The sequence below is a fragment of the Rissa tridactyla genome, chromosome 3 (assembly GCF_028500815.1).
Source record: "Rissa tridactyla isolate bRisTri1 chromosome 3, bRisTri1.patW.cur.20221130, whole genome shotgun sequence".
Taxonomy (NCBI): Eukaryota; Metazoa; Chordata; class Aves; order Charadriiformes; family Laridae; genus Rissa; species Rissa tridactyla.
Window position 1 is genome coordinate 100,721,809 of NC_071468.1, and position 24,255 is coordinate 100,746,063.

The window sequence follows — 24,255 nt, forward strand, 5'->3', positions numbered from 1 at the left end:
GGCATCAGAACTTGGACTAAATATAATACTCTATTGAATAAGCAGGATCCATTAATTTTATAGTACTACTGAAAAAGCAATCAATTTTTTGTGTTGAGTTTTGCTCTCTATAATATCTCCTTAAAGGATTTTTTTTCTCTTCATACTTTTTCCAGTGGTTTCTCAGGGTAGACTTCCTAGACTGTAATTGCCAATATGCTCTCATTTTCCATTCATAGAGGGAAGCTGTTTGAAGAGATAGGGAAACTGCTTTTTAAAGTATGCGCATGTGAACAAACTCAGGGGCAGGAGAGGTTACTAAGTCTTCTGTGAATCACATGGATTACAGTTTCGAAATACGAATTTTGTCCACTTCAGTGCTCTCCTGAAAACAAGAAATACTACTAGGTCCTTCGTGGGTACACCAATTACATGTTGTACAATATTTATAACACACTTATATTTATAGATGTGTTTGTATGTATGAATTTATATCTACTTTTTAAAGTTTTTAATACTTTTTTGTTATATTCACCTAGATGTGTTGATTTCTGTCCCCAGGAACTGTCGCTTGAACTCACTGAAACGCTTTTCTCAATTATTTTTTTTCACCGTCTGGTTAATGGGTATGCTGTCCACAAGATGTACACACTTAACTTCTATCATTTTTCAATTGAGAAAAGAAACTAATGCAAAACCAAACCTCATATATCTATCAACATGTTTATGACATGCTAAAGGACGTGTGTGCTCCAGTATCAAGAGAAAAATGTATATTTTACCTACGTAGAGAGACTCACTGATTGCTGAACTTCTCTTCTGCATTCACAGTGCCAGAGTTCAACAGTTTAAATGGGGGCCTGACTGAAATTACACCAGGTCCAACAGTGCAAGAGGCTGAGTAACCTAAGGACTATTCCATTTATACTGTTTTTAATTTTAATGTTTTAACTGATAATAATCTTTTATAAATTAGTTTGCCGCATTAATTTTAGTGAAAGCGGCAGCAATTCTCATGAAACTATTAATCTTAACCGCAACACATAGCAGTGTGTCAGGAGGTAAAACGCTGCTGCGCACCAGGACAGGGCTGCGATGCAAAGGTCCTGAACATATACATACCTGTGGGGTGATTTGAGGTTCGAAGGATCAAGGGATCAGGGAGAAGGCAGTTGACTCATGCAAGCGTAGTCAGTCAGCTTCCTTAGACTTTTATAATGCATTTTGGAAGCATTTAAGATCCAGGCTCGGGCAACATTGTGTGGCAGCAGCACAGGGTCAAAAAACCAGCAGCATAAACTGGTGAGGAAAGTAGTGATTCTTCCCCATGTGCCAGGAGTGCGGCTGGGAATTCTGCCTGCATTCCCCAGCCGGCACCGACCCTGCCTGGCCAAAAGGGCTGTGAATATTGCGTGTCAGGGAAGAATCGCTGTGCATGCTGATTGCTGTGGGTGCTGACACAAACGTGAATAATTCCTGGAGCATTTCACAAAACATAAGTGTCTGTGTGGTGGCAAAATGTGACCAAGGTTAAGAGTGTGATAGCATTCCTTTCCCAATGATGCTGGCATTCATTCTCAGCTATTTCAAATATGTGAAGCTAGATTTACAGGAGTAACAATAAGAAATAACAACAAGCACTTTGCAACAAAAATACAGCTTTATTTAATTTCAACATTTATATTATTTCTAAAGAAAATATGCTGTGTTATATTGGGCATCTCTTAAAACAGCAAGCACTTCAAGAAATGATACTTCAATATGGCACATCCGTGTGCGTATCTCTGGGGTTAATTATGCTAGTACGTAAGGTTATCCCTTGAAAGAATATTTCGTTGTTATTACTGCTTTGCAATTAGCATACTGGAAGCAACTGTGGTTTTTTTAAATGGTGCTTTAAATAACATTTGTGCCATGGATTCCGTCTCAGTATAGAAACAGGCCTCGAAATAGTCTACGGTTTTAGCTCTTGATCCTAATTTGGGGCTGCAAAAGAAGAGTTTTCACATGAACGCAAGTTGTCAAAAATACAGATTAGTAAACTGTATAACATGCACTGAGACCACTTAGTTTTCCTAATTTATACAACCTGATGATCTGGCTAATGAATGTAACTCAAAAAAAAAAAGCCCTGAAGATAGATTCAGCCACCTCATTAGTGCTACAGCTGTGGGAGAAGATGACAGCTGGTAGACCAAACCTACCTCGTGAGATGCGTGTCTGTCTTTGCCTGAGGTAAACCTTTTTTAGCACTTAAATTTCCACATAGCTGCAACTGTCCAAATTCTAAACTGAATCTCTTTCCTGAAATTTAGTCCCATTTCTTTTTCTCCTACTCTCAGAAAGGATGGAGAAGTGACTAATATCCCTTTGTAAGAGTCTGTTATGAAGATATATAAACTGTTGTGCTTCTGCCCTTATTTCTTTTCTTTTGTGTGAAGACCTTGAAATGTTTAAATCTTTTCTAAATCTCCCATTTGTTTCCCACATCCCATGGAACTGATTCTTCACAAATACTGAACAGAGACGAGTAATTACCTCCATCATATTATAAGCACTCCCTTCAACATTTCCCTGGAATGGCATTTTTCATAAGAGCATCCTCTCTTCAACTTGGATTCAATTTGTGATCCCCTGTAATCCTCAGGTTCTCTCCTGAAGTATTATTGCCATTCCTTTTCTGTCCATGCTATTCATATTTCTTTGCATTTGTCTTCAATGAATTTTATCATATTGATTTCAAGCCATTCCTCTAACGTAAGCGACGTTTTTTGAATTCTAATCCTGCCTTCCAAGTCCTCCTAAATGGGCCTTATCTGTAAATTTGGTAAACTTACGGTCCATGTGATTAAGCAAGTAATTAATGGCAATGTTTTATAGTGCTAGAGCTAGAAGACAGCGTTGTGGAAGCCTGTGTGAGATGTTCTCCCACTTTGGCAGCAAATGTACTCTCAGAGCGCAGCTTTTCCAATCAGTTGCACATCTACCTTATGTGAATTTAATTTAGTCTGTATCTGCTCTGCTTGCTTACGTCATGTGGGACTGTGTCAAAGAGATGCTGTATCAAACGCATCCCCTATATCTATTTTGCTGTCAAAGAAGGAAATGAGATCAACTTGATAGGATTTGTTTCTGATGTGTCCCTATGCAAGTCCTCTTATCTCCTCACTGTCCTCCAGATGCCTGCAAATGGCTTGTTTAATACTTTGTTCCAGTGTTTTGGAAATGCTGACTTTTCTGTAATTCTTTAGATTTTCCTTTCCTTCTTTGTTAGATATGACATTGTGTTTGCCTTTCTCCAGTTTTCTGGGAACGTACTCATCTTGCTAATCACTAGTGTTTCAGAGATTGCTTTGGTTAAGTATTTTAAGGATAAGTTTCATTAGGCTGTGCCATCCTGAATACTCTAATCTACCTCAGTACACCTTCAGGTGTTTTCCTTTTCTCTCTATGATCCTACTCCCAAATTCTTAATGATAACAGAAATAAACTTTCAGTCATAATTAACCCTTTTTGTGAAGACTGAAACAAAACAACAACAAAAAAGGATTGAACATTTCAGCCTTTTCTACATCACCTATTTGCTGACCTCCTTTAGAATTATAGAATCATAGAATCTTCATGGTTGGAAGGGACATTTGAGATCATCGAGTCCGACCATACACACACCAAAAAAAAAAGTTAAGTACCTTGTTAAGTACTACATTATACCTGCTCTCAAGCACTCAAATATAAAATTATATTAATCTTATTTCAATATTACTTCACAATCTAATTCCAGACCGTACCTCAATTTCTTCCAACTATTCAATTGCATCCCACTTAAAATGAATTCAATTGTGACTATATTCTGTGATGTTAAGAAGTGGAATTATTGTGTATTGGTAATTATTAGTAGAAAATCATTCACCAAACATAGCCGGCTTATTATCCAAACACTAAATTGTATAGCTGTCATCTTTTTTAACAAAACCATACAAAAGTCTTAAAGTGACACTAAAGAAGTAGTTATTCAAAGTGTGACTGTAATCAAGTCATAAAAATAGTAATACTCACCATCATAGCTAAACAGAACCTCTTTCATTGGCAACCTGTAGAAAAAAGGGAAATAAGAGGTGAAAACAAAGTGAGGAGGAGAATAAAAACTGCAGGATGTTAAGCAGGCACAGTTCTATAAACTGATGGACAACTTTATACAGCACCTTGTCTTTTAAAAATGTTGGTTTCCTGCACTGTAAATTTAGAACAACACTTACTAAACTGGGGACAATTTTTCATGCATTGAGCTGTTTGACGAAGTATACTGCACATAGGAAGTTTCAACAGACAAGCATCACCTTGGCTAAATGCACGTTAGGGGACATTTCAGACTCATGTTGGGTTTCCACTTCTTTTCTGAACCACGTCCGGGGAGGACAGAGCATGTGGTCAACGTTGTATAAACATAGAGTCATAGAATGGTTAGAGTTGGAAGGGACCTTAAAGATCATCTATTTCCAACCCCCCTGCCGCGGGCAGCGACACCTCCCTGGTTACTCAAAGCCCCATCCAGCCTGGTCTTGAACACTTCAAGGGATGGGGCATCCACAGCTTCCCTGGGCAACATGGCATGGATGTTGTTCTCCTCCACCTTAGCAAGGATTTCAACACAGTCTCCTACAATAACCTGGCACCCAAACTGAGGAGCAGGGTGGACTACAGAGTGGTGGACTGGACCACTGGTGTAAAAAGATAGTAGTCAACAGGTCCAAGTCTCTGTTCCAGGTGGCATTTCAGAGGATGCTAGGGTGACATCTCCACTGGGGACCTGGGTGTTAGGAGAGTCTACATGTCCAGGAAGTCCATAGATATTATTAATTCGGAGGGGAGGGAGAGACTGATATGCTGAGGACATAGCTCCCATTCTGGAGAACTTTGCCAGACTGTGGGAATGGGTTAGCAGGAGCTTTGTGAGCAAAGGCAAATACAAAATCCTGCACCTGGTGGAGGACTAGGTGAGCGGAGGAAGTGAACAACCCCAACCAACAATACAGGACAGGGACTGACTGACTGGGTAGCAGCTCTGCAGAGAAGAACCTGAGGTCTGATTGACAAAAAACTGAACGTGGGTCAGTCCACCCTTGTTGTGATGAAGGGTAACCTCATATATAGTTTCATTAATTAGAGCATAGCCAGCAGGTTGAGGGAAGTTGTTGTTCCCCTCAGCTGGGCACTAGTGAGGCTGCATCTGGAACATAGTTTCCATTTTTGAGCCCTTCCAATAGAAAAGGGTTGTCACGCAAACAGAAGAAACCCAATAGAGAACCATCAGGATGGTTGTGAGAGTTCCTTGATTTCTGGGAAAGGAATATGCCATATGGGGGGAGGCTACAGGGCTTGTTTAACGTGAAGAATAGGCTAAGGAGTATCTATTTTCCCTCTACGGCTATTTAAGCAGAGTTTATAGGCAGCTCAGCTTTGCATGGTCAAAGGAATGAGGCAACAAGTGAAGAAATTTTAACTAGCAATAAGGAAAAATATTTTTTATCATAAAAGTGGTCAAACACTAAAACTAATTTTTGTCTGATTCTGTGGTTCTAATGACATAGGTGTTATTTAAGTATTGAATAATTAAAAAGCCTTTATCAAACTATTACTGTGTTCTGACTACCTGTTCAGGGCAAGCTCTTTCCTCTAAAACTATTAGACAGTACTCCTGCTATTACTTAACGGGGACTCAATACAACAGTTTTTTCATAAAGCCAAATAGAATTACATTACAACGGCAGTTTAAATGACATAATGGCATTTCACACTTTCTCTCTATCACATTTATATTACTACCCTTTCAGACTTTTTAATGTAAATTTACAATATAAGTAATACATTTACAGTAATTCTTTTTGTAGCGATCACATTAGAAACAAAATCCTATAAGTGCATAAAATGTTTTTTCCTTGTTAATGCATGGTGATCTAATATGCCCTTTCTTGTCAGTAGGCTATAACTGAAACTTTTTACTTAAAACATGGAGATATTGAAGCTGGCCAAAAGTATTACACAAACACCTGCTGCAAGTATAAATTCCCTGTCATACATATAGAGTATTAAAAATTAAAAATTTTAAAGCGGTCTTAAAGAATTAAGTAAATAGAAAGTGTGTCTGCTGATATTTAGAAGTTTTATTCGAGAATTTACAAATGTGCATTGTTTGGACCTATCTTTCTATTTACAAATGTCAGAAGACTGCAGTTTACTATTCCCTTTTAGTGGCTCTTCCATTTAGGAGGTTAAAGAATTTGTTACAGCTAACACTTTAAGTTCTTATTCCTTTAGTAAAAGCAGTAGTTATTCCTACTTTTGATGCTCATTCGCAGGTTCATTAACTTTTCAGTTAAATGAACTGTTATGAAGATTTGGAGAGAGCCTGGGGCTGCAGTCCTTGGTTTGGTCAAAACAAACTAAGGGTGGTGAGCCTATCGCTTAAGAGGTGTATTGTTCATCTTTTTCCAAAATATTTTGGAAGATCACAGGTCAAGTCGGAACAGTTCTCATTTTGGAAGTAAGTGACATCAAAGTATTTTCTAATTTGTATCATCCAAGAGCTTTTTTTATATGTATTGCTGTTGCTCTTTGCCTTATTGTTTGCTGCCTTAATCTCTACGCTTAGTCTCAGTCTGTGCAGCATTTTTTATGAATTGCCTCATGCCCTCTAGTTCATTAGATAATTTGTAAACCCTGAAAATCAGAAGTGCTGCAAAAACCGTGCTGACCCTCCATTCCAGGTGTGGGAACGGAAGAGATGCTGACTGTGTGAGAGCTTAACACACGCATGCTCTCGCTACGAAGCTGGCAGCGATGCTCTGCCATACTAGTGTACACCAGGTCTCCACTGTCTGGAAGATGGGGCTGTAATTTTATGCGGGACTGAAAGTAAAAAGTGAGTAGTGCATCCGTGATGTGACAGGTGGAGAGCCCAAGGAGCAATGCAGTCTTTTGTGCCAACACGTCTGCATGCAGGGAAGGACCTCTCCCAGCACCAAATGGAAGAAGGTGGTGCTCAAACAAAGGAGTTGACATTTGAGTAGGAGCAGCTTCCGATACGGGTCTCTCTAGTTTCATTAGGTATCTACCATGTTCTTGCTTTGACTGGCATCTTATTTACAAGTTCAAAAGGTATTGAAAGGTACGTGAGAGCTGGGTCATTACAGAATATCTAACCACTAACAACAGCCTCCCTCCTGCTGTCAGGATAACCTGGAGGAGAAGGCAGACTGTACCTTGCCCTTGTACCTTCCCACCAGAGGCAGGGAAGGGTGGGCCTCTGCTATGGACACAGCCCACGCTCATCCATCCCCACTTCACAGCGATCATGGTATCAAGAAACTTTGTGGGGGAATTTTGTAAACTCTGAGATTTTCTTTGTAAATCCAGAGTACCGTGACAATATTTTTAACTGGAAGAACATCACTCTGCTCTGATAATGCCATTTGGGTTGGAGCTTTGGTCTAACGTAAAACCCCTTACATAAATTCTTTAGTACAAGGACTCTTTCATAAAATGAAGAATAAAGAAGAATAAAATTCTTCTTATATGTAGAATCTATCAATGATTAATACTAACGTTCACCTCTGACCAGGGACGCTCCTTAAGTAAATAAAGATTAAGAGCAATGTATAACAGAACTTTGGACCTTATTGACATTTTTCAAATTTCAAATTCTAAGAACAAATTTCAAATTTCAAGAACATTTGCTATTAAAGTTGTTTAAAGTGGAGCAGAGCAGATTGTTTCCCCTTGTAAAAAAAAAAAAAAAAAAAAGAAAGGGAGCTTCTTGCACTAAAACTCTCACAAATTTGCACAAAAGACATCCAGTGAAATCTTTTTGCCACTGAAGTCAATGGAATCAGCTTTTTCTCGTGGGGTCTTTTTATGAATGTTGACCTTACAGATACTATTATTATCTCAAATAATTATTGCAGATCTTTCAGGAACAACAAACAGATAAGACAGAGTAACAGATGCAGCAGAAGTTTATATGAACCTAAAGTAATTATATAATAGACTTGGAATTTTGCAAGTCATATGTGAATAAGGGTAATGAGTACGTACTTTTAGCACCTGCATGCAAAGTCTTTTTACAACTACACAAGTACGTATACCCCATGTTCTCTCTAAATATTCTGACTTGTTACAATTCTGAGAATGATTGTCATTCACACATCATATCCTACGCAAACACTAGGTTTACTTGAAAGGACACAGTAGGTATCAGAAGACAGTAGGTAAAAGCACTGACTGAAGAGAAGGATTTCACAAGGAGGAGAATGTCACTTATGTGTTTTCCTGGTTTCACAGGGAAGTGACAGATCTCATTCGCTTCATACTGTTACAGAATGAAGCTAAAGTTGCGTGAAGGATAGAATGCTGTTCTTCTGAATACAAAGGTAATTCCTTTTCTTTTCCCCAGTGAATACTTCACTTTGAGGAAAACAATACAAATTACTAAGTAATTCCTTATTCCCCTCTTCTTCCCCCTCTCACTCCCTTCTTTCCCCCCTCTCGCTCCTTCCTAGAGGTCAAGGAGGTGCTTACGTTTCACAGAGCATCTGCCCACCCATTCTTTTTTGGAACTGCATAAATCACACTGACTTTTTCTCACTGCATTTTTATCTCTGAGAGAGGAACATTGTGGGAGAAGTTGTTAAGCATGAGCCTATACGTAATTTCAGACAAAGAGCATGTTGGTGAGGGCAGAGACTACAGGGCAAAGATCTAAGGTTCTTACTACAGCAGTAAGAGTAATTTTGGGCTCACAACTTTACAGAATTTTTCCTAATCAGTTCAGCATCTAAACAGGACTTCAGCGATAAAAATGGCTTTTTAAATTAGGTGGAGACTTGTGGGTTATGTAAAGTCATAAACTATAAATTCAGTATAAACAGTTCCTAGAGTACAAATGTTCCAACTGTTGGAGTACATTTAAGCTTTTTAATAAATTGGTTGACAGAAATTCTGTTCAAAGTGGTTTGTTTTTTTTAAAATACAAGGAAACTTTTAGAAGACAGTGCTATATAGTTTATCTGCTTTGGCCAAGTTGGCCTCAAACAAAGGAATCTTGCACTTTTGCTGCCATTGTCAATTCGGCACATGCTACAACCTGTTTTCAAGAATATCTCAGTCACAGTAGTCTGACTTTACTATGTCAGTATAAGATGCTTCACTTTCTGAACTAATCTTAATAACGCATCAGTTAAATTATGTGTCTTGTTTCTTTAAAGAGTTCTCTTTGAAAAGATCTGTCTTTCCATTAGATCTGCAAAGCTTTCCCTCAATGTGTAAATGGTAAAGAAGAAGCGTGAGAGATGGGGATCTAGCTGTTTGCTTTCCTCTCTTATTTTCAAATACAGGAAAATAAGCTGCATCATCAGAGGCTGTATATGTATACACACATACATATATATACACACACACTTATACAAATACATATATATACATATATGTGTATATATATATACACATTTTAGAGTTCCTGATGTAGTGCAAATCTGTGTCATCTCAATAACAAATTTATCCTGAGAACTATTCAATCCCTCGCACCACCCTCTAATGAAATACCTTTACTTCAATAATATTTCAGAAGCTTTGCAGATGAGATGGAAAAAACAACCTATCTGAGAAGCTCAGCAAGGTATTTGCTGTCTAACTTCATTTTGTGAAGGCATCTTGGGGCTTCCTTTGGATAGATCCACAGCAGAAACCATAACAACTGCTTTTAAGAGAACGAAGAAGGTGCTCCTGGGAGGCAGAGGAAAGGGGATTGATGGTGTAGAAACAAGCAGAAAGGTCAAAGGCAAGAAAAAAAGAAGGCTGGAAGGCTGTGATGAAGATTCAAACAAAAAAAGATATGAAGTAGTTCTAAGTCCCTGACCCCCTGCAGAGAGACAGGGGATGCACATGAGAATAAGAGGGTAGGTTCATGTCTCATAAACTCCTGGTGCAGAACAGGAGTCCGTTGAGCCACACAAAAAGTGAGATGTCTACCTTTTTTCTTTTTCTCCTTTCTTTGACTTTTTTTTAATGTTTTGTTTTGTTTTTTTTCAAGTGGAAACTGAGATTAACTGTGAGGATATACTGACAGGCTGTCGTCAAACTCAGAATTCAGTCAAACTCTCTGCTTCCAACATGTGGAGGCCTTGACCTCAAAACTCTCCATATTTTTCAAAACAACAAAAAAGTTACTCATTTGGCAGCAATTATTGGCAAACATCCATTTCATTTAAATGCTCATTTTGCTGCTTTTAGCAAGACTAGAATCTAATTTTAAAATAATAAATTAAAAATAAACTATGTTACAAAAATTTAATTACCGTTCCTATCTATATTGTTAAACTCATCAAAAAACATGTGAAATAATTATAAGCATGTGCCTGATAACCAAAAGAGGTCTCAGTAGTAAAAAATTCATTTTCATGTCATAAATGTACTCATACTGCTCTTATTGGTAGTAAGTTAGGCCTTCTTATGTGTATTTCTAAAATAATATTGAAAATGTCCTTTAACTAAAGACTTTCCATTACAATCCAAAGTCTACAGCAAAGAATATGATAGTTAATTAAAGTAGATATGTTTATTTCAACACTGAGGCTACAATTCAGCTTCACATTCATGACCTTGTTGGAAAAAAGACTTGCCTGTGCCAGCAGAACCTTTTTAATTTTTATATGCTCCATCTCAAGAGAAAATTGATGATGTGTAGCAGATCGTTTCAGTTCTCACTGAATGAATTATCTAGGGTGGTAATTACTATGGTCCTAGAGTTCAGATATGTAAAGGTAAGAGGGGATTGGCCACTGAATTTAGACTTCAAGGAGATTTGTGTGTCCTTCTTCAGAGTCAAATAAAATTGGCACTGAATTTTGTTTCTAAGCAAACTTGCACTATGAGTTCTTTTCTGTTTTCTTGATAGTCCTTTACGAAATTCTCAATAACTAATTACCCTAGGTGCTTCTGGTAGTTGCTTTATCTGGTATTTAAAACAGAAGCCATACCAGTGACCGCAAATTGTGGAATGCGTGATTTAGGTGGGGCTAACTGCATAATTTCATAAATCCCACTTGCTAACATCCCAACGGCACGTATCATGAAACCGAAATGTAAATGTTAGTGTTACTCCAAATTCACAAACGCAACATAGTCTGCAAAACAGCTCTGCTTTTTTTCTTCATTAATCATTAAGAATAATTAATGTTTATCTAGTTTGTGCACTGGACAAAAGCAGATTTGGGAGCTCAGCACATTTTTGCTCATCTCACAGCGCAGCACATTTTGCTCAACTCTACACAAGCTACATAAATAAAAGATAAAGCTAGCATGCAAATGCTTAAACCCATTGAATGTCAACTGATTACCTCCTTAGAGCTGAGTGTTTCATTTTCTGGAATAGGCACTATGGGATGACTGGGCTGCCGAGCCAAGGTGTCACAGGTTGGAGAAAGCATGAGATTAAAAACAGGAAAAAGAAAGCTGTTATTAGTTCAATTTCTGTATAAAATATCACAAAAGTTTAATAATGGAAGTCAATACCCTCAGCCATGCAAAAGATAGCAAGGCGACAAGATCCCATTTGTGTCCAACAGGCTGCCTGTTGAACAGGCTCTCCCTTACTACTCCTTGTCTGTATGAAAATCTATTTCAAGATATGGCCTGTATTCTGTTATATCATATTCCCATAATTAAAAGGGTGGGGAAGGGATAAATCACTTTCCAATTCGAAAGAGGCGTCTCAAGTAAAAATCACAGCAAGGGCACCTGCCTTATAATACATTTAGTATGAGATAATACACATAAATTTATTTAAAACTGCAGCCGTATTTCTGTCGATTTGAATATCTGGCTTCTTAAATCTCCTTCAAAAGAGCTCTCCTTAATCTTAAATTTTATAGACATAAATCATACAAACATTTAACTAAAAAAATGTTCTGTTACAGTAATCAGTATGTGTAGAAAGACGTTTTCGATCTCAGTAATTTTCCAGTGTTTTGAGTAGTACGTGATGCGCATCTGAGTAATAAAGTGATGTGATGTAATGAAACGATGTGACTCAAATGGAGAACTCTATCAATTTCAATAAGATTTTAATTAGACTACAGGTAAATAGATAAGCTGGAGGCTATAAAGGAAATGTTAAGATCATAAACTTCTGAGGTTTTACCTATACAGTAGCACAGAGACAGCCTCTTTAGAGCAAGGGTTCCTGCAAGTATTGGGGTTTAGGTATTTTAGGGTTGTACAAAAACAAAGCTGGAAGAATCCTGCTATTTTCAATGTATCAAAGGCATTATTTTGTTTTGGTGTTCAGATCAAATAGTAAATAAATAACATGTTGCTTAGAAAATATTGCTCTTGCCCTAGATCCTCTCAGCAACAATATCTCTGCCTCTGCTACACACCTGGCTCTCCATTCCAGCCCGCTCAGCTGCCGAGGCAGCCCCAAGACCTCACACCACCCCATCGCTGCAGCACAGCTCTTCACAACAGCCACAGGAGGTGTTTAATGGCCTACATGGGAGACAGAAGTCCCATTTCCAAACCCAGCATCCTGCAGCTACCGAGGATGGGCAATCCTTGGTGATCCACAGGTACAAAGTTCTAGCAATACCTGCGGTATCTTGGCAATATTATTTCATTGACATCAACCCTAGAGTTGAGTTACCTATTGCCTCACAAGAATATGGCACCTCTGTATTCCAGGTAAGAAGGGTCAATCACAAAGAGAAGAGGGAAAGTATTGATCATTTTCTGATTACTTTCTGATGTGAGGCTAAGCTCTCTGAGAAGAATTGTCCACTGCTTGCAAGAAAGAAAAGCTCCCTAGTCAGGTGGTGATCCGAGAATGCGATAGCTCCTTTTCTCAAATTGCACAGAAAGCCAACCAATGAAAAATGCACTTTTATTGTGTTACCTTGTCCTGGCTTTTCTTGATGGTATTCGTTGCCTAACGTGTTATCCTGGACTGCCTCTCGGAGTCATGATTTTGCCTTACGTTTTTCCTTGAGTATGAGGTCTCAAGTCCCTCCTTTGAGCTGACAAAAGTAATCTTTTTTTTTGTCCAAGAAATATATTTGCTTCCTTTATTTTGATACCATCCTCTTATCAAACTAATGAGACAATATGTATAATGGTCTCCATAGAGAGGGAAAATTATATGTATTTTCTGTGCAGAAACTCTTAACACTGATTATTTTGGAGAGGCTTAATTGAAAGAGGACAAATGAGAGGCAAACAAGGACTTCACTGATAAGCTGTGGGGTAAAAAAATTAATACAGGATGAAGACATGGAGAAAAACTGAAAAAGATACAGTTCTCTGTTTTCACAAAGCGTCTCTGACATAAGCCCCCTGAAGTTATCTTAGAAGAGTCTATACATTACTAATCAGGTGTCTGGAGACCTGTTTTTCCCATGATGTGGGGTCTAGTCTTAAGGAATTCACATATGGCTGCATTTATAAAGAACTTTAAGGAGTACTTCAGTGAATACGGAGCACATAAGCCACTTGCTGTCCCAGTGAACTTGCTTTCTGCAGCTCAGTGGGTAAGGACAGGACTCTTTTGGAAGAGAGAGAAGTTTGAATCTCCACAGGGCGAGATGAGCACTGTAATCAGGTCTCTCACTGTCTGTGCAAGTACTAAAGGAAGGCATTGACATCTCCATGCTGTCTTCTCTGTATGGTGGTCAGCCCAGGGTGTTCAGACGACACTTAACAGGACAGATAGCCTACCTGATTAAACTCAGCCTTGTACATGAATCATAGAACAACTTACAGCCCTAAGCACAGGTGAAAGGTGGTCATCTTTCTACCAACACCAGAGTATCAGCCAGTCAACTTAAAAGTACCAGAATGCAAAGAAGGCAGAATGAGGTGGCATTAACCCTTCCTTATAAGACACTGTGTGACTATCATCCCTCAGAGTCACATAGGAATCTGAACTGTGAATGCAATTTGGACTCTGTACTTTTTACGGGTGTGTTGTCTTAGTGAGACCTCATCAAGCTCTGTCACTGGCAGTCTTTCATCTGCAGGTCAAAGCAGCTGGCAAGAAGCCCCGTTTTCTTCTACATATGTAAAAGGATTGCATCTGTTTCTGGTGGAAAACGACAATATTACTCTTATACTTTCTATTCTTGTTTCCTTTGCCAGTTACAAAATTCTGCATTACTCTTACAAGGTTAATTCACAATTCTTAACTTTTCCAGATATCACTCAGTTTTCTGGTAAGGTGACACTTCCTTTATTATTTTTAAGAACGGCAAAAGAGCAAACCAGGCAATTCTGCATTTGTGGCTGCAACAATTGTACTGAGGAGACATGAATATCTTGACAATATATAAGTATCTGCAGCATGTAAGTTCAAAGGGAAATTATATACCTGGCCAAAAGAACCTCTTACAGACTCAGTCAAGGCTTCGAAAAGAGGCGGTTATATAACATCTTAGTTAGACCTTTGTTCATTTAGCTCTGTAGAGTGATCGGCAAGACATATTTGCCTTTAAAAGGTCAGTTTATCTTTATTGTGCTATGAATCACAGCTGCCTCTGAACTAATATAAAGCTTTCTGAGGTGTTCTCAATGTAAGACCTTTTTCATAAAGGTAAGTCATTCTCTAGGGGGACCACGACCTTTGCTAATTGAGACACAGGTTTAAAACTCTTTGGATAGAGTGAGAGATAATGTACATAAGAAATGAGAATGTTTCAACTATAGTAACCAGAGAACATTCACGTATACACTATTCTTTCAAACTACTCCAGTAAGTCTTTAATCCACTTTGAAAATAAACCAGGTACTCGAGACTTTTATGAAACACAGAGTCATTCCTTCACAATAGGAAAAATTACTAGTTTCTCAACGACTAAAAATGTTTGTTTATCCACACATAACCAGCAAACTTTTTCTATAAAACAATTTTTTTCTATAAAACACTTTTTCTGAGTACAAGAACATAAAATCTAGGGTACCAATAAATGGTAAAACACCCACAGCAGCAGAGCAAGGACTACAGTCAACTAAGGGGAGAGAAAATAGATCTTGTAAAGGGACAATTTATAATTATGCTGTCTATAGTCTCTCTGAAATGACACAGTGTAAAATCCATTTCAAAAATTCAGTCAGTTAAGCACACAAACCTTTCACCCCTTTCACCCCTCTGTAAAAGGAAACGTAAAGTAGAAACAGTGATCACGACAAAGATTTGTAATGTGTCTTCACCAACATATGCAATAGAACATCCTGACTGACTTGCAAATCATTCTTATACACGACTGTACCTGTGCATTTTTAACATTAAGATTTCAAAAATCTGTCCAGACGCTGATAAGTATCTGCGCAAGAGGGACAACTTGCACGCAGACATGGTTCCCTGACAGGTTCTCACAGGACACAGGCCTGGAGGGCACCAGAGTGGAGTGAGACTGAAAGATTTGTATCTGAATACCAGAGACTGGAGAAGTTACAGAGCTTTGCAGAAGGGATTCCTTATCTCTGAGTGGAGCTGCAGGGAAGGAGATGCACGCAACCACACCCCCATAGAGTAAGGCAGCAGAGTAGACAAACATCTTCTAATCACACAGATTAGCACTTATCTGCTTTGGGTTAGTTCATATAACTGAAATGATGCATTTTGATTTCTGGAGTATTTGAATATTTTCAAATTTTCACTTGTATTGGGAAGCAAACAAATCTTTCAGAATTTCCAAAAACACAAGTGTTTGAAATTTCCCTCAGTTTAGCGGCTGTGAACTATTTATGGACTCACAGAAATCGAGTCATTGCTTAGAAGAGACGATGCTTCCCTGCCCCAGGAAGGGGCTTATTGCTCATTGACTGATAACAGATGAAGAATTTTAACTTCGTTCCAGGTGAGAGTGGGAAATTAAATGGATTTGATTTTCAGAGCCGACCTTCCCCCTGCATATTTTCTTCCCAGATTAGCTGCAAACCTGTTTTCTGAGTAAGCTTCTCATGCAACAGAGATCTTTGACCTTAGCTACTTTAATTCCAAACCACAAACTTTGACTGAATTTTCAAGAGTATACATGTGTAACTGTCACCTATTATATTAAAACTTCTGTTAAGATCCTATTCTGCCTACCATAGAACTACTAAAATGACAGGCACTGTTTAATTAAGAAAAAGAGAAAGCTAGTACTGTAATTTACAATTTATCATATATGACCTCTTCATCAAAATTCAGAACACTTTGCCAAAAAGAAAGAAACACGCTAATGCCTTGAAGTTCATTAACATTTCTGTAATATAGGTAAATACTGGCTTCTTTAATTCAAGCTCTAAGTACATACTTGGAATTTCACCAGAACTAATTATACGTTTATACGTTTTTCTAACATAACTGGAAGTGGAGTTAATTAAGGCCATACTTCAGAATACACATTATATCAATACCTGCAATAAAAGTTAAGTGAATTCTAATTGTACCAATTTGTCCTGTAAAATGTAGAGTTACCAAAGGTTTGTCAGATCACTGTTTACTTTTCCTTGATACCTCAGAAGAGTTATTTACAATCTAAAAAAGCAGACAAAACTCTCCGGAAACATCTGTGTTCAGTGAGAACTAAGTTACAAATTTCTCTACAGCTGCAGGCGTTTCGGCCTAGTTTCCATTACGATTTTTTTTTCCTTCAGCCTTTGTTTTCTCACCAGCTTCAATAAAAAGTATCATTTTTGTTTCTCATACAGGTTACATGCCCACCAAATCTTGTTTTATATTTTTCGCTTAATAGTATATTTTTGCTTTTGCTGTTAAGCCACTTCTGAGCGGCTTCTACTCTTTGTAATTTTGTCTTTTGTTTTTATTACTATATTACAGGCAAAGGCATGTCCCCAAGTTGCAGTTCCCATTTGCCAAATCATTAATAGAGACTATTTTTTAACCTTCCCATTTTCTACATTTTCAAATTCCCCTAGAAATGGAGTTGTATCCAGTCCAAATCCAATGCCATCCCAACATCAGAAGCAGCCTCCAAGCTACGGCAAGCTTGCCCCCATCATTGTGGGGCATGTCAAAGAACCCCCTTCACAACAAAGACATTAGAGGCAGATACTAGGAGTGTTGTAGTATTTGGGGTTTTGTGTTTCCTTTGGTTGTTCTCCTAAGATGTGTGTTCACATATTGATCTGAAGATGCAGAAGGGAAAGATAAAGACTTTTCAGAAATGAATTGTTAGCTAGGGCCAGAATTTCTATTATATTTGATATTGCTTTATGTATTAAAAACATCTGCCTGAAATGCACTATGCAGAAGACTAGATGAAACCATCCTAGAAAGGCAGGCATAAGACTGAACTCAAGTTTTATATTATGTAGAGACTTATAAGACTGAAGACAAAGCATTTTAAAGCACTTTTTGGTACTTGAGACTGGTTTAAGCTATCCCAGCAGAGACAGCCTGTATAAAGGAGAAGGCAGAAAGCAACAGAAGCGCCTGTAAATATGTTCCAAGAGGAAACCTGGACACACAGCATTCACTGGGAAGGACATTTCGATTTCTAAGTGTGGAAAGTACCTGCTGGGGCTTGATCCTGTCGCGTTCAAGAAAACAACTTTTTGTGTGCATGTTTTCTAAATGATACACCAAAGAAATACCAGGGTCCTACCAGCAACAGCTTCTCCTAGTGGAAACAGGCCAGCAAGGCTCTCAAAATTGCCTAACTACCCAGGCAAAAAGGAGTGACACGGTAATCAATTCATTTTTTTCCTTTGGAAGAGCTGTCTCTGCAGGAGTGGGGAGCAGAGTTCCTTCCAGGCAGTGCCAGACTTTAGAAATCTCTGTGTTAAGTGCACGCTGCTGTGTCTCCTGTTGAGCCTGAGCTACCTTCATATTCTGTTGCTAATTTAATGGCTTCGAAGAAAGCAATTGATTACCAAGTTATGATCCTTCTAAAGTGCTTTGGGAGACATTACTTTCTTTAAAGACCATCTGAGCAAGAACTCGAGGCATTTTCTGCAGGCATTATCAAACCAAGTCCAAAGTGATAGAAATGTCACCTAAGTATGATGTGATTAAAACAGCTCATAAAGCCCGAGCAATGCTATAAAGGAATATGCAAAGGAGACACAATAATATTAAGCATTAATATTTTCCCAACAAGGAAGTCCAATTTGTAGCACAGCACTAATGAGCTGGTTTGTTTGCCTCTGATTTCTTCTTCTACACTGAAGCAATTGTTCTGGATCACAGATAGCAGAACGTTGATCAACCACAATCCACCTACACAAGTACAGCATTTAAATATCCAAGTTCAAAAGAGAGAAACAAACTGTCTTCTAGAAATAAAAGCAGCTGGGATGATGTCTGGGAGAAAAGCACTTTTCCATAGCAACCTTGAAAGTCTGCTGCATTCATAGAATGTCAATTCCTACTATGCTGCTATTAATCAAATACAAACTCCAATGAGGAGGAGATGGGATGGTGAGGTAAACACCACTGATTTAATTTAAAAAATAACAAAGATTCCCTTTAAATATTCTGCTTACCTAGGAGCCTGCAGACCAGCAAGTGATTATTGCAGGCTGACACTTCCAACACAACAATAACATTTAGTGATTTTAAGAAAACTTCATTTAGGTGCAGGAAAAAATTAAATTGGCTTGAGCCCAAAGTTGGACATTAAAGAAGACTTGTCCTGTGCAAGCTTGGACCTTTACTCTTATAAGCATTGCCTGATCAGGTACAGAAGTGGTAATTTTTAAACATTTCTCATACTTCTTGCAAAAAGCCAGTTCCCTCCAATCCATTTTGAAGGATTGGTGTGCTGCTAAATATTTATCTGAGAGGGAGATTTTCACAGAGCTGTACGTGAATCATGTGCTCACCCCTTGGTGACAGAAAGAAAAGGCCGTTTGAAAGTCAATAGGGACTGAGAGGTGGTCCCCAGCTGAGGGAGCTACACCTGCTCATCCCCTGCCTCTTCACTTGAGCACGTCATTCCTCTCTCCTTCAAAATGACAGCCAGTTTCCCAAAATCTAATGCTCTCTTCCCTGACAGATATTTACATTGATTGGGCGTCCATATGAATCATAGAATCATCAAACAGCCCAGGTTGCAAAGGGTCCAACCTTTTGTGGGAATGGGAGCCTAGAGGAGACTATCTAGCACCCTGTCCAAACACATCTTGAAAACCTCCAGTGATGGGTCTCCACCACGTCCCTGGGGAGATTGCTCCAGTGATTGATTGTTCTCACTGTAAAAAAATTATTTCATATAACAAGATGAAACCTCTCCCAGTGCAAATTGTACCCATTGCCCCTTGTCTTCTCCCGTGAAGAGAGCGCTGTTTTGTAGCCATCCTTTAAGCACTGGAATACTGTGATGAGGTCCCCCCTAAGCCTTCTCTTCTCCAGGGAAAAGAAACCTAACTCCTTCCGTCTTTCCTCATAGGGCAGGTTCTCCAGCCCTTTGATCATCTTCATGGCCCTTCTTTGGACAATCTCCAGCCTGTACACATCTTTTTTGAATTGCCAGGACAAGAACTGGACACAGTACTCCAGGTGCAGAGTTGTGCTCTTCTACCCTATACAATCTTCTGTAAAAGGCTGATTATCAGCAGAAGCACACTTTGGAGTTAACCACAGAGATAAATGTTACCTCAGTCTCTCCATCAGTGCAATAGCTGTCCTCAAGTCCAACTTCCTGAGCTGTTTTATTCCCATCAAAAGGAAAAGGATCTTTTTTAATAATACAAAGTTCAACTCTCATAATTATTCAAGACCAAGGAGTATAAATAAGAGCAGCAGTGACTGGTGCCTGGGAGGCAGAGTGGGGAAGGAGGGGACAAGGCTCTTCTCCAAGCAGAAGGTCAGACACAATACCTTGGTTCCCACCATCTCCTCACTTCAAAGCTAAAACCACATTGTGACATGATTTGGGGCACATCTTATGGATTTCATCACTCTCAACAGTTATAATCTACAAAATCTGCCAGGTCTATTTTCAGCTTCATCTGTGTAATTCCATCAGCTATGAAGATTCAGATACTTGGTGGAGCTTCAAACCAAAAACAACCTGGCACTGGGTCTGATCTGCCTAAACAACACGACAGTGTCCTTTCAATAAAGTATTTCAGATAGAGACAGCTGTTCTTTTCTTACACCCTGAGTGAATAAATGTAATGATACTGGTTTTAAGAGCTCACCATATCTAGCCTCCCTAATAGGAGGTTACACAGGTGATCATTGTGTTTTTTCCCATATCCCATTTCCCATTTCTGAGGGAACACTTGTTGAAGGTAATTTTTTTAATGAAAGTGTGGGTGAAGAGTAGCAACTCTATTCACTGGCACATCCTGTCCATTCTCAATAGTGTATTTACAACGATTTTTAAATGATTGTACGAATTTATGGCAGCAGGTTTTGCCCTCTAGTGGAAGATGAAGCAAAGTACAATATGTAGTTAGAAATATATCTAGATTGACCATGTGGACACTGACCATATGTTTACTGGATGGCTGAAGACACAGCAAGCGAGTCACAGTGTATATCATCTCTTATCACCAGGGATGAGGAGTGGAGAGGGGGAACTCCTTGGAATTTACAGAGATGACAGCCCAGGTTTAGTAGAAAATGGAAAGAAAATGGAAAAATTCCCGTGATGTCAGGATGTTGTTTACGGAACAGGTCTAACAGTTTGAAATTTCAACACTTGATAATGTGTCTACTGTACTGTGTTTTCTGTTACTTCCATTATTTATGAAAATAAATTAAATAATTTCTTTTTAAAAACATGAATAGCTCAGACTGTAGTTAGGTGGCGCAGAAGGCAGGGTTATTGCAACAAATCATAGGCAAATATTGTCAGAGTTTTTGTCAACATATATTGACTCAAATTTTAAATACTGATTATGTGAATAAGATCAAAATTAATCTTCCTTTGGTTATCAAAGAATGTTAATACTATACACCAAAATAGAAATATTAAAAAAAATCAGTGGTGACTATTTACTTCTTGTGTAAATAAATCTCTGTTTGCATGAAACTAGCTCAGTACTGACGTCTGATTGTTCTGGTTCCCAAAGTATTGGGCCACACCTAACTAGTGAGTGACATCAGTTCAGAACTAAAGGTATTTACTAGCACTACTAGTAATGCTTAAAAATCTCACCTACCTCTGACAATTGAGTTATCACATTTTATATCAGTTAATCTTATCTTCATTGGCTGAGATTTTAAAATTATTGCAAATAATTAAATAATTAAAATAATTCTAAACATTAGGAAACAATCAATGGTAAATTCAGTTATACTGAAAATTCTCCAAAGAAGTCTCAAAAAAGATACTATTGTCAAAAATCTTTGTTGTCACCAATCCTGCTTCATAAGATCTAATTATTAAATTTTTTGTATTAATCATGGTTAACATCATAGGTTCCTGTTGATTTTCACTAAATCTTATGAGATGGAAGAGAAAGCCTCATGAAGTTCAACCAGGCCAAGTGCAAGGTCCTTTGCCTGGGTCATGGCAATCTCAGGCACAAATACAGGTTGGGCAGAGAAAGGCTTGGGAGCAGCCCTGAGGAGAAGGACTTGGGCGTTCTGGTGGACGAGAAGCTCAACATGAGCAGGTAATGCGCACTCACAGCCCAGAAAGCCAACCGTATTCTGGGCTGCATCAAAAGAAGTGTGGCCAGCAGGTCGAGGGAGGTGATTCTACCCCTCTACTCCGCTCTGGTGAGACCCCACCTGGAGTACTGCGTCCAGCTCTGTAATCTTCAACACAAGAAGGACATGGACCTGTTGGAACAGGTCCAGTGGAGGGCCACAAAGGTGATCAGAGGGCTGGAGCACCTCTCCTACGAGGAGAGGCTGAGACAGTTGGGGTTGTTCAGCCTGGAGAAGAGAAGGCTCCAGGGAGACCTTATAGCGGCCTTCTGGTACCTAAAGGGGGCCTACAGGAAAGATGGGGAGGGACTCTTTATCAGGGAATGTAATGATAGGACGAGGGGTAACAATTTTAAACTGAAAAAGGGGAGATTTAGATTAGATATTGGGAAGAAATTCTTTACTGTGAGGGTGGTGAGGCACTGGAACAGGTTGCCCAGAGAAGCTGTGGATGCCCCATCCCTGGAAGTGTTCAAGGCCAGGCTGGATGGGGCTTTGAGCAGCCTGGTCTAGTGGGAGGTGTCCCTGCCCATGGCAGGGGGGCTGGAACTAGATGATCTTTAAGGTCCCTTCCAACCCAAACCATTCAATTATTCTATGATTCTAAAGAAACAGCACCTAATGCCTGTCTTTTAAACTCTTGTATCCCAAATAAAGCACACTGTATATCTCAGAGTGGTATAATCTCTCCTGGTATCAAGGATTGAGCATTTGTAGCCAGATTCTGTGTTAGAACAAGAGGACATGGAAGGGATGCATCTGAGGGGTCCAAACAGTATCTTTTATGGACTTCCACAACTGATGCTTTTCTAACACCAGACAGGGACTCTCTTGAGGTATTATAAATACCTAGTGCCAGTTGTTCTTTGAAAAGGCTTCAGTTAAGACATAGGGCCCAGTTTTCACCTTACAAAGGTCAGTTGCCAGCCCTGTCACCCACACACCTTGGACAACAGAGATTTTGTCCTTCTTCATTGCTGTTTCAAAGACACAAATATCAGCCAGGGTGTGATTCCCTTTGCATTGGCAAGAGACAATTGCTTCTCAGGAGGAACAGATAAAGCCAGCAGAAAAGCTTGTACTTCTCTCAGGTTAGCTTCCCTTCCCTCAGTCCCAAAGAAGAACATAAATAGGCCATTACTTTAGTAAGGTTAAATGTTAAAAGTAATCTGAGCATGAGGAATGAAATCGATTATTCCTCCTTTAGAGAACAAAGAGTGGTGGAAGCTCTGTCCTAGCTGGTCTGGAGGAAGCCAGCCCTGACATGAGCTGTGCCAAGGGAAGGAAAAGCAGTAATATCTCCAGGAGATATTGGAGACACTGGAGACACAGGCTCATCCGAGACACATCTCCCAGAGCACCTGCCAGCACTAAATCCTGATGACTCGGCTGAATTCTGCCTAGAATTTAAAGGGTGAAAGCCTGGCAAAGCTCTTGAATCACACCGCACTTGACGCTCACCTTATTGTACAAAGAGTTGTGACTGTAAGGGCTATAAGGATTCTCATGAACATCACACGTGATGGAAGACAAGTGGCTGAAAGGTCCGGGGTTTAGACAGTCAGCGAGGGAGACGGATGGAGGACGCAAAGGGGACTTAGTTGAAGGGATCAGTTTAGTTGGATACAGAGGGTGTAGGAGAGCAGTCTCCTATGAAAAAAAAGAAAAGTAAACAGAAACAGATTAATGGATGCAAAAAAGGAGCTTTGGACAGAAAGCAAAGTGCTTGTCTTGCACCTTTTTTCATTTCACAGGGCTTGATGATTAACTAGGGAAGATACTCTACCTTCATGCCAATAGAATTGTTCTACACTAAGCACTTTCATTGGCACGGAAGTGCACACACAAAAACCTGCTGTAGATGTCCCATTAAGGCAGTTATGCTTCATCTGGGGTCCAGTGCATCTCCCTCCTGCAGCTCAACTGATGCTCAAGTGACAGAAAAGGAAAGCCCAGAAGGATCGTGTGTTAGGATAAAATGGCCGCATTTTGGAACATTTTCTGAGAGGTTGGATTGGAAGCAAAACCAATCTGAAAACAGTGTCTGAGAGGTACAAAAGAAAGTCTGCCTTATCTATGTACTAGCAGGAGCACTTTGGGCTTTTAAAAAAGACTCTAACAAGCCTTTTCAGCCATTGAAGTGTTAGACAAGTGAAGGTGCACGCACGATATATTGCAGTACTGCAAGTTGTCAGCAGTTATTAGTGTTTCTGGTTAAAAAAAGCCAATACATGTGTGCTTTTTGCACCTAAAGGATAAAATCCTTTAAAAAAAATTGATTTTTTAAAGATTTGGGATAGAGTCAAGGAGGCATACCCAGCTTTTGGCACAAATCTCGTGCTTAGCTTTTGTCAAGGTAGTTGACACAATACATCCCGAATCGTCACCCGCTTGGCTGGCTGAGTCCAGACCAGAACCTCCCCTGCACGCTGTGCCTTTGAGCTCAAGACCCAGAAAATTTGTGACAGAATTTGTGACCCAGAAGCTAATAATGTATTGCTCGCCAGAAGAGCGAGCGTGAGCAAATGAGCAGATCAGAGCCCGGCAGTGGTGGGAGCAGCTGGAAGGGGACCAGGCAGCAGTCACTTCACATGGACCTTGCCTCCTGCTGCTCCCCCTCA

At 39.3% G+C, this 24,255-nt stretch overlaps 1 protein-coding gene across 8 annotated transcripts in view; it reads right to left on the reverse strand.

The window, feature by feature from the left end:
• Positions 1-1,609: 1,609 nt before the first annotated feature.
• The window catches only part of MLIP (muscular LMNA interacting protein), a 112,097-nt gene continuing 89,451 nt past the window's right edge, over positions 1,610-24,255 (reverse strand). For 4 of the 8 annotated variants that reach the window (XM_054195302.1, XM_054195300.1, XM_054195299.1 and 1 more), the window contains 4 exons: positions 23,096-23,284; positions 11,370-11,423; positions 4,036-4,070; positions 1,610-1,965 (listed from right to left, as the gene is read on the reverse strand). In XM_054195302.1, coding sequence (XP_054051277.1) covers positions 4,044-4,070; positions 11,370-11,423; positions 23,096-23,284 — 270 coding nt within the window. In that variant the 3' untranslated portion in view covers positions 1,610-1,965; positions 4,036-4,043. The remainder of the gene's footprint in view (positions 1,966-4,035; positions 4,071-11,369; positions 11,424-23,095; positions 23,285-24,255) is intronic. The other 4 variants (XM_054195303.1, XM_054195307.1, XM_054195304.1 and 1 more) reach the window with 3 other exon arrangements.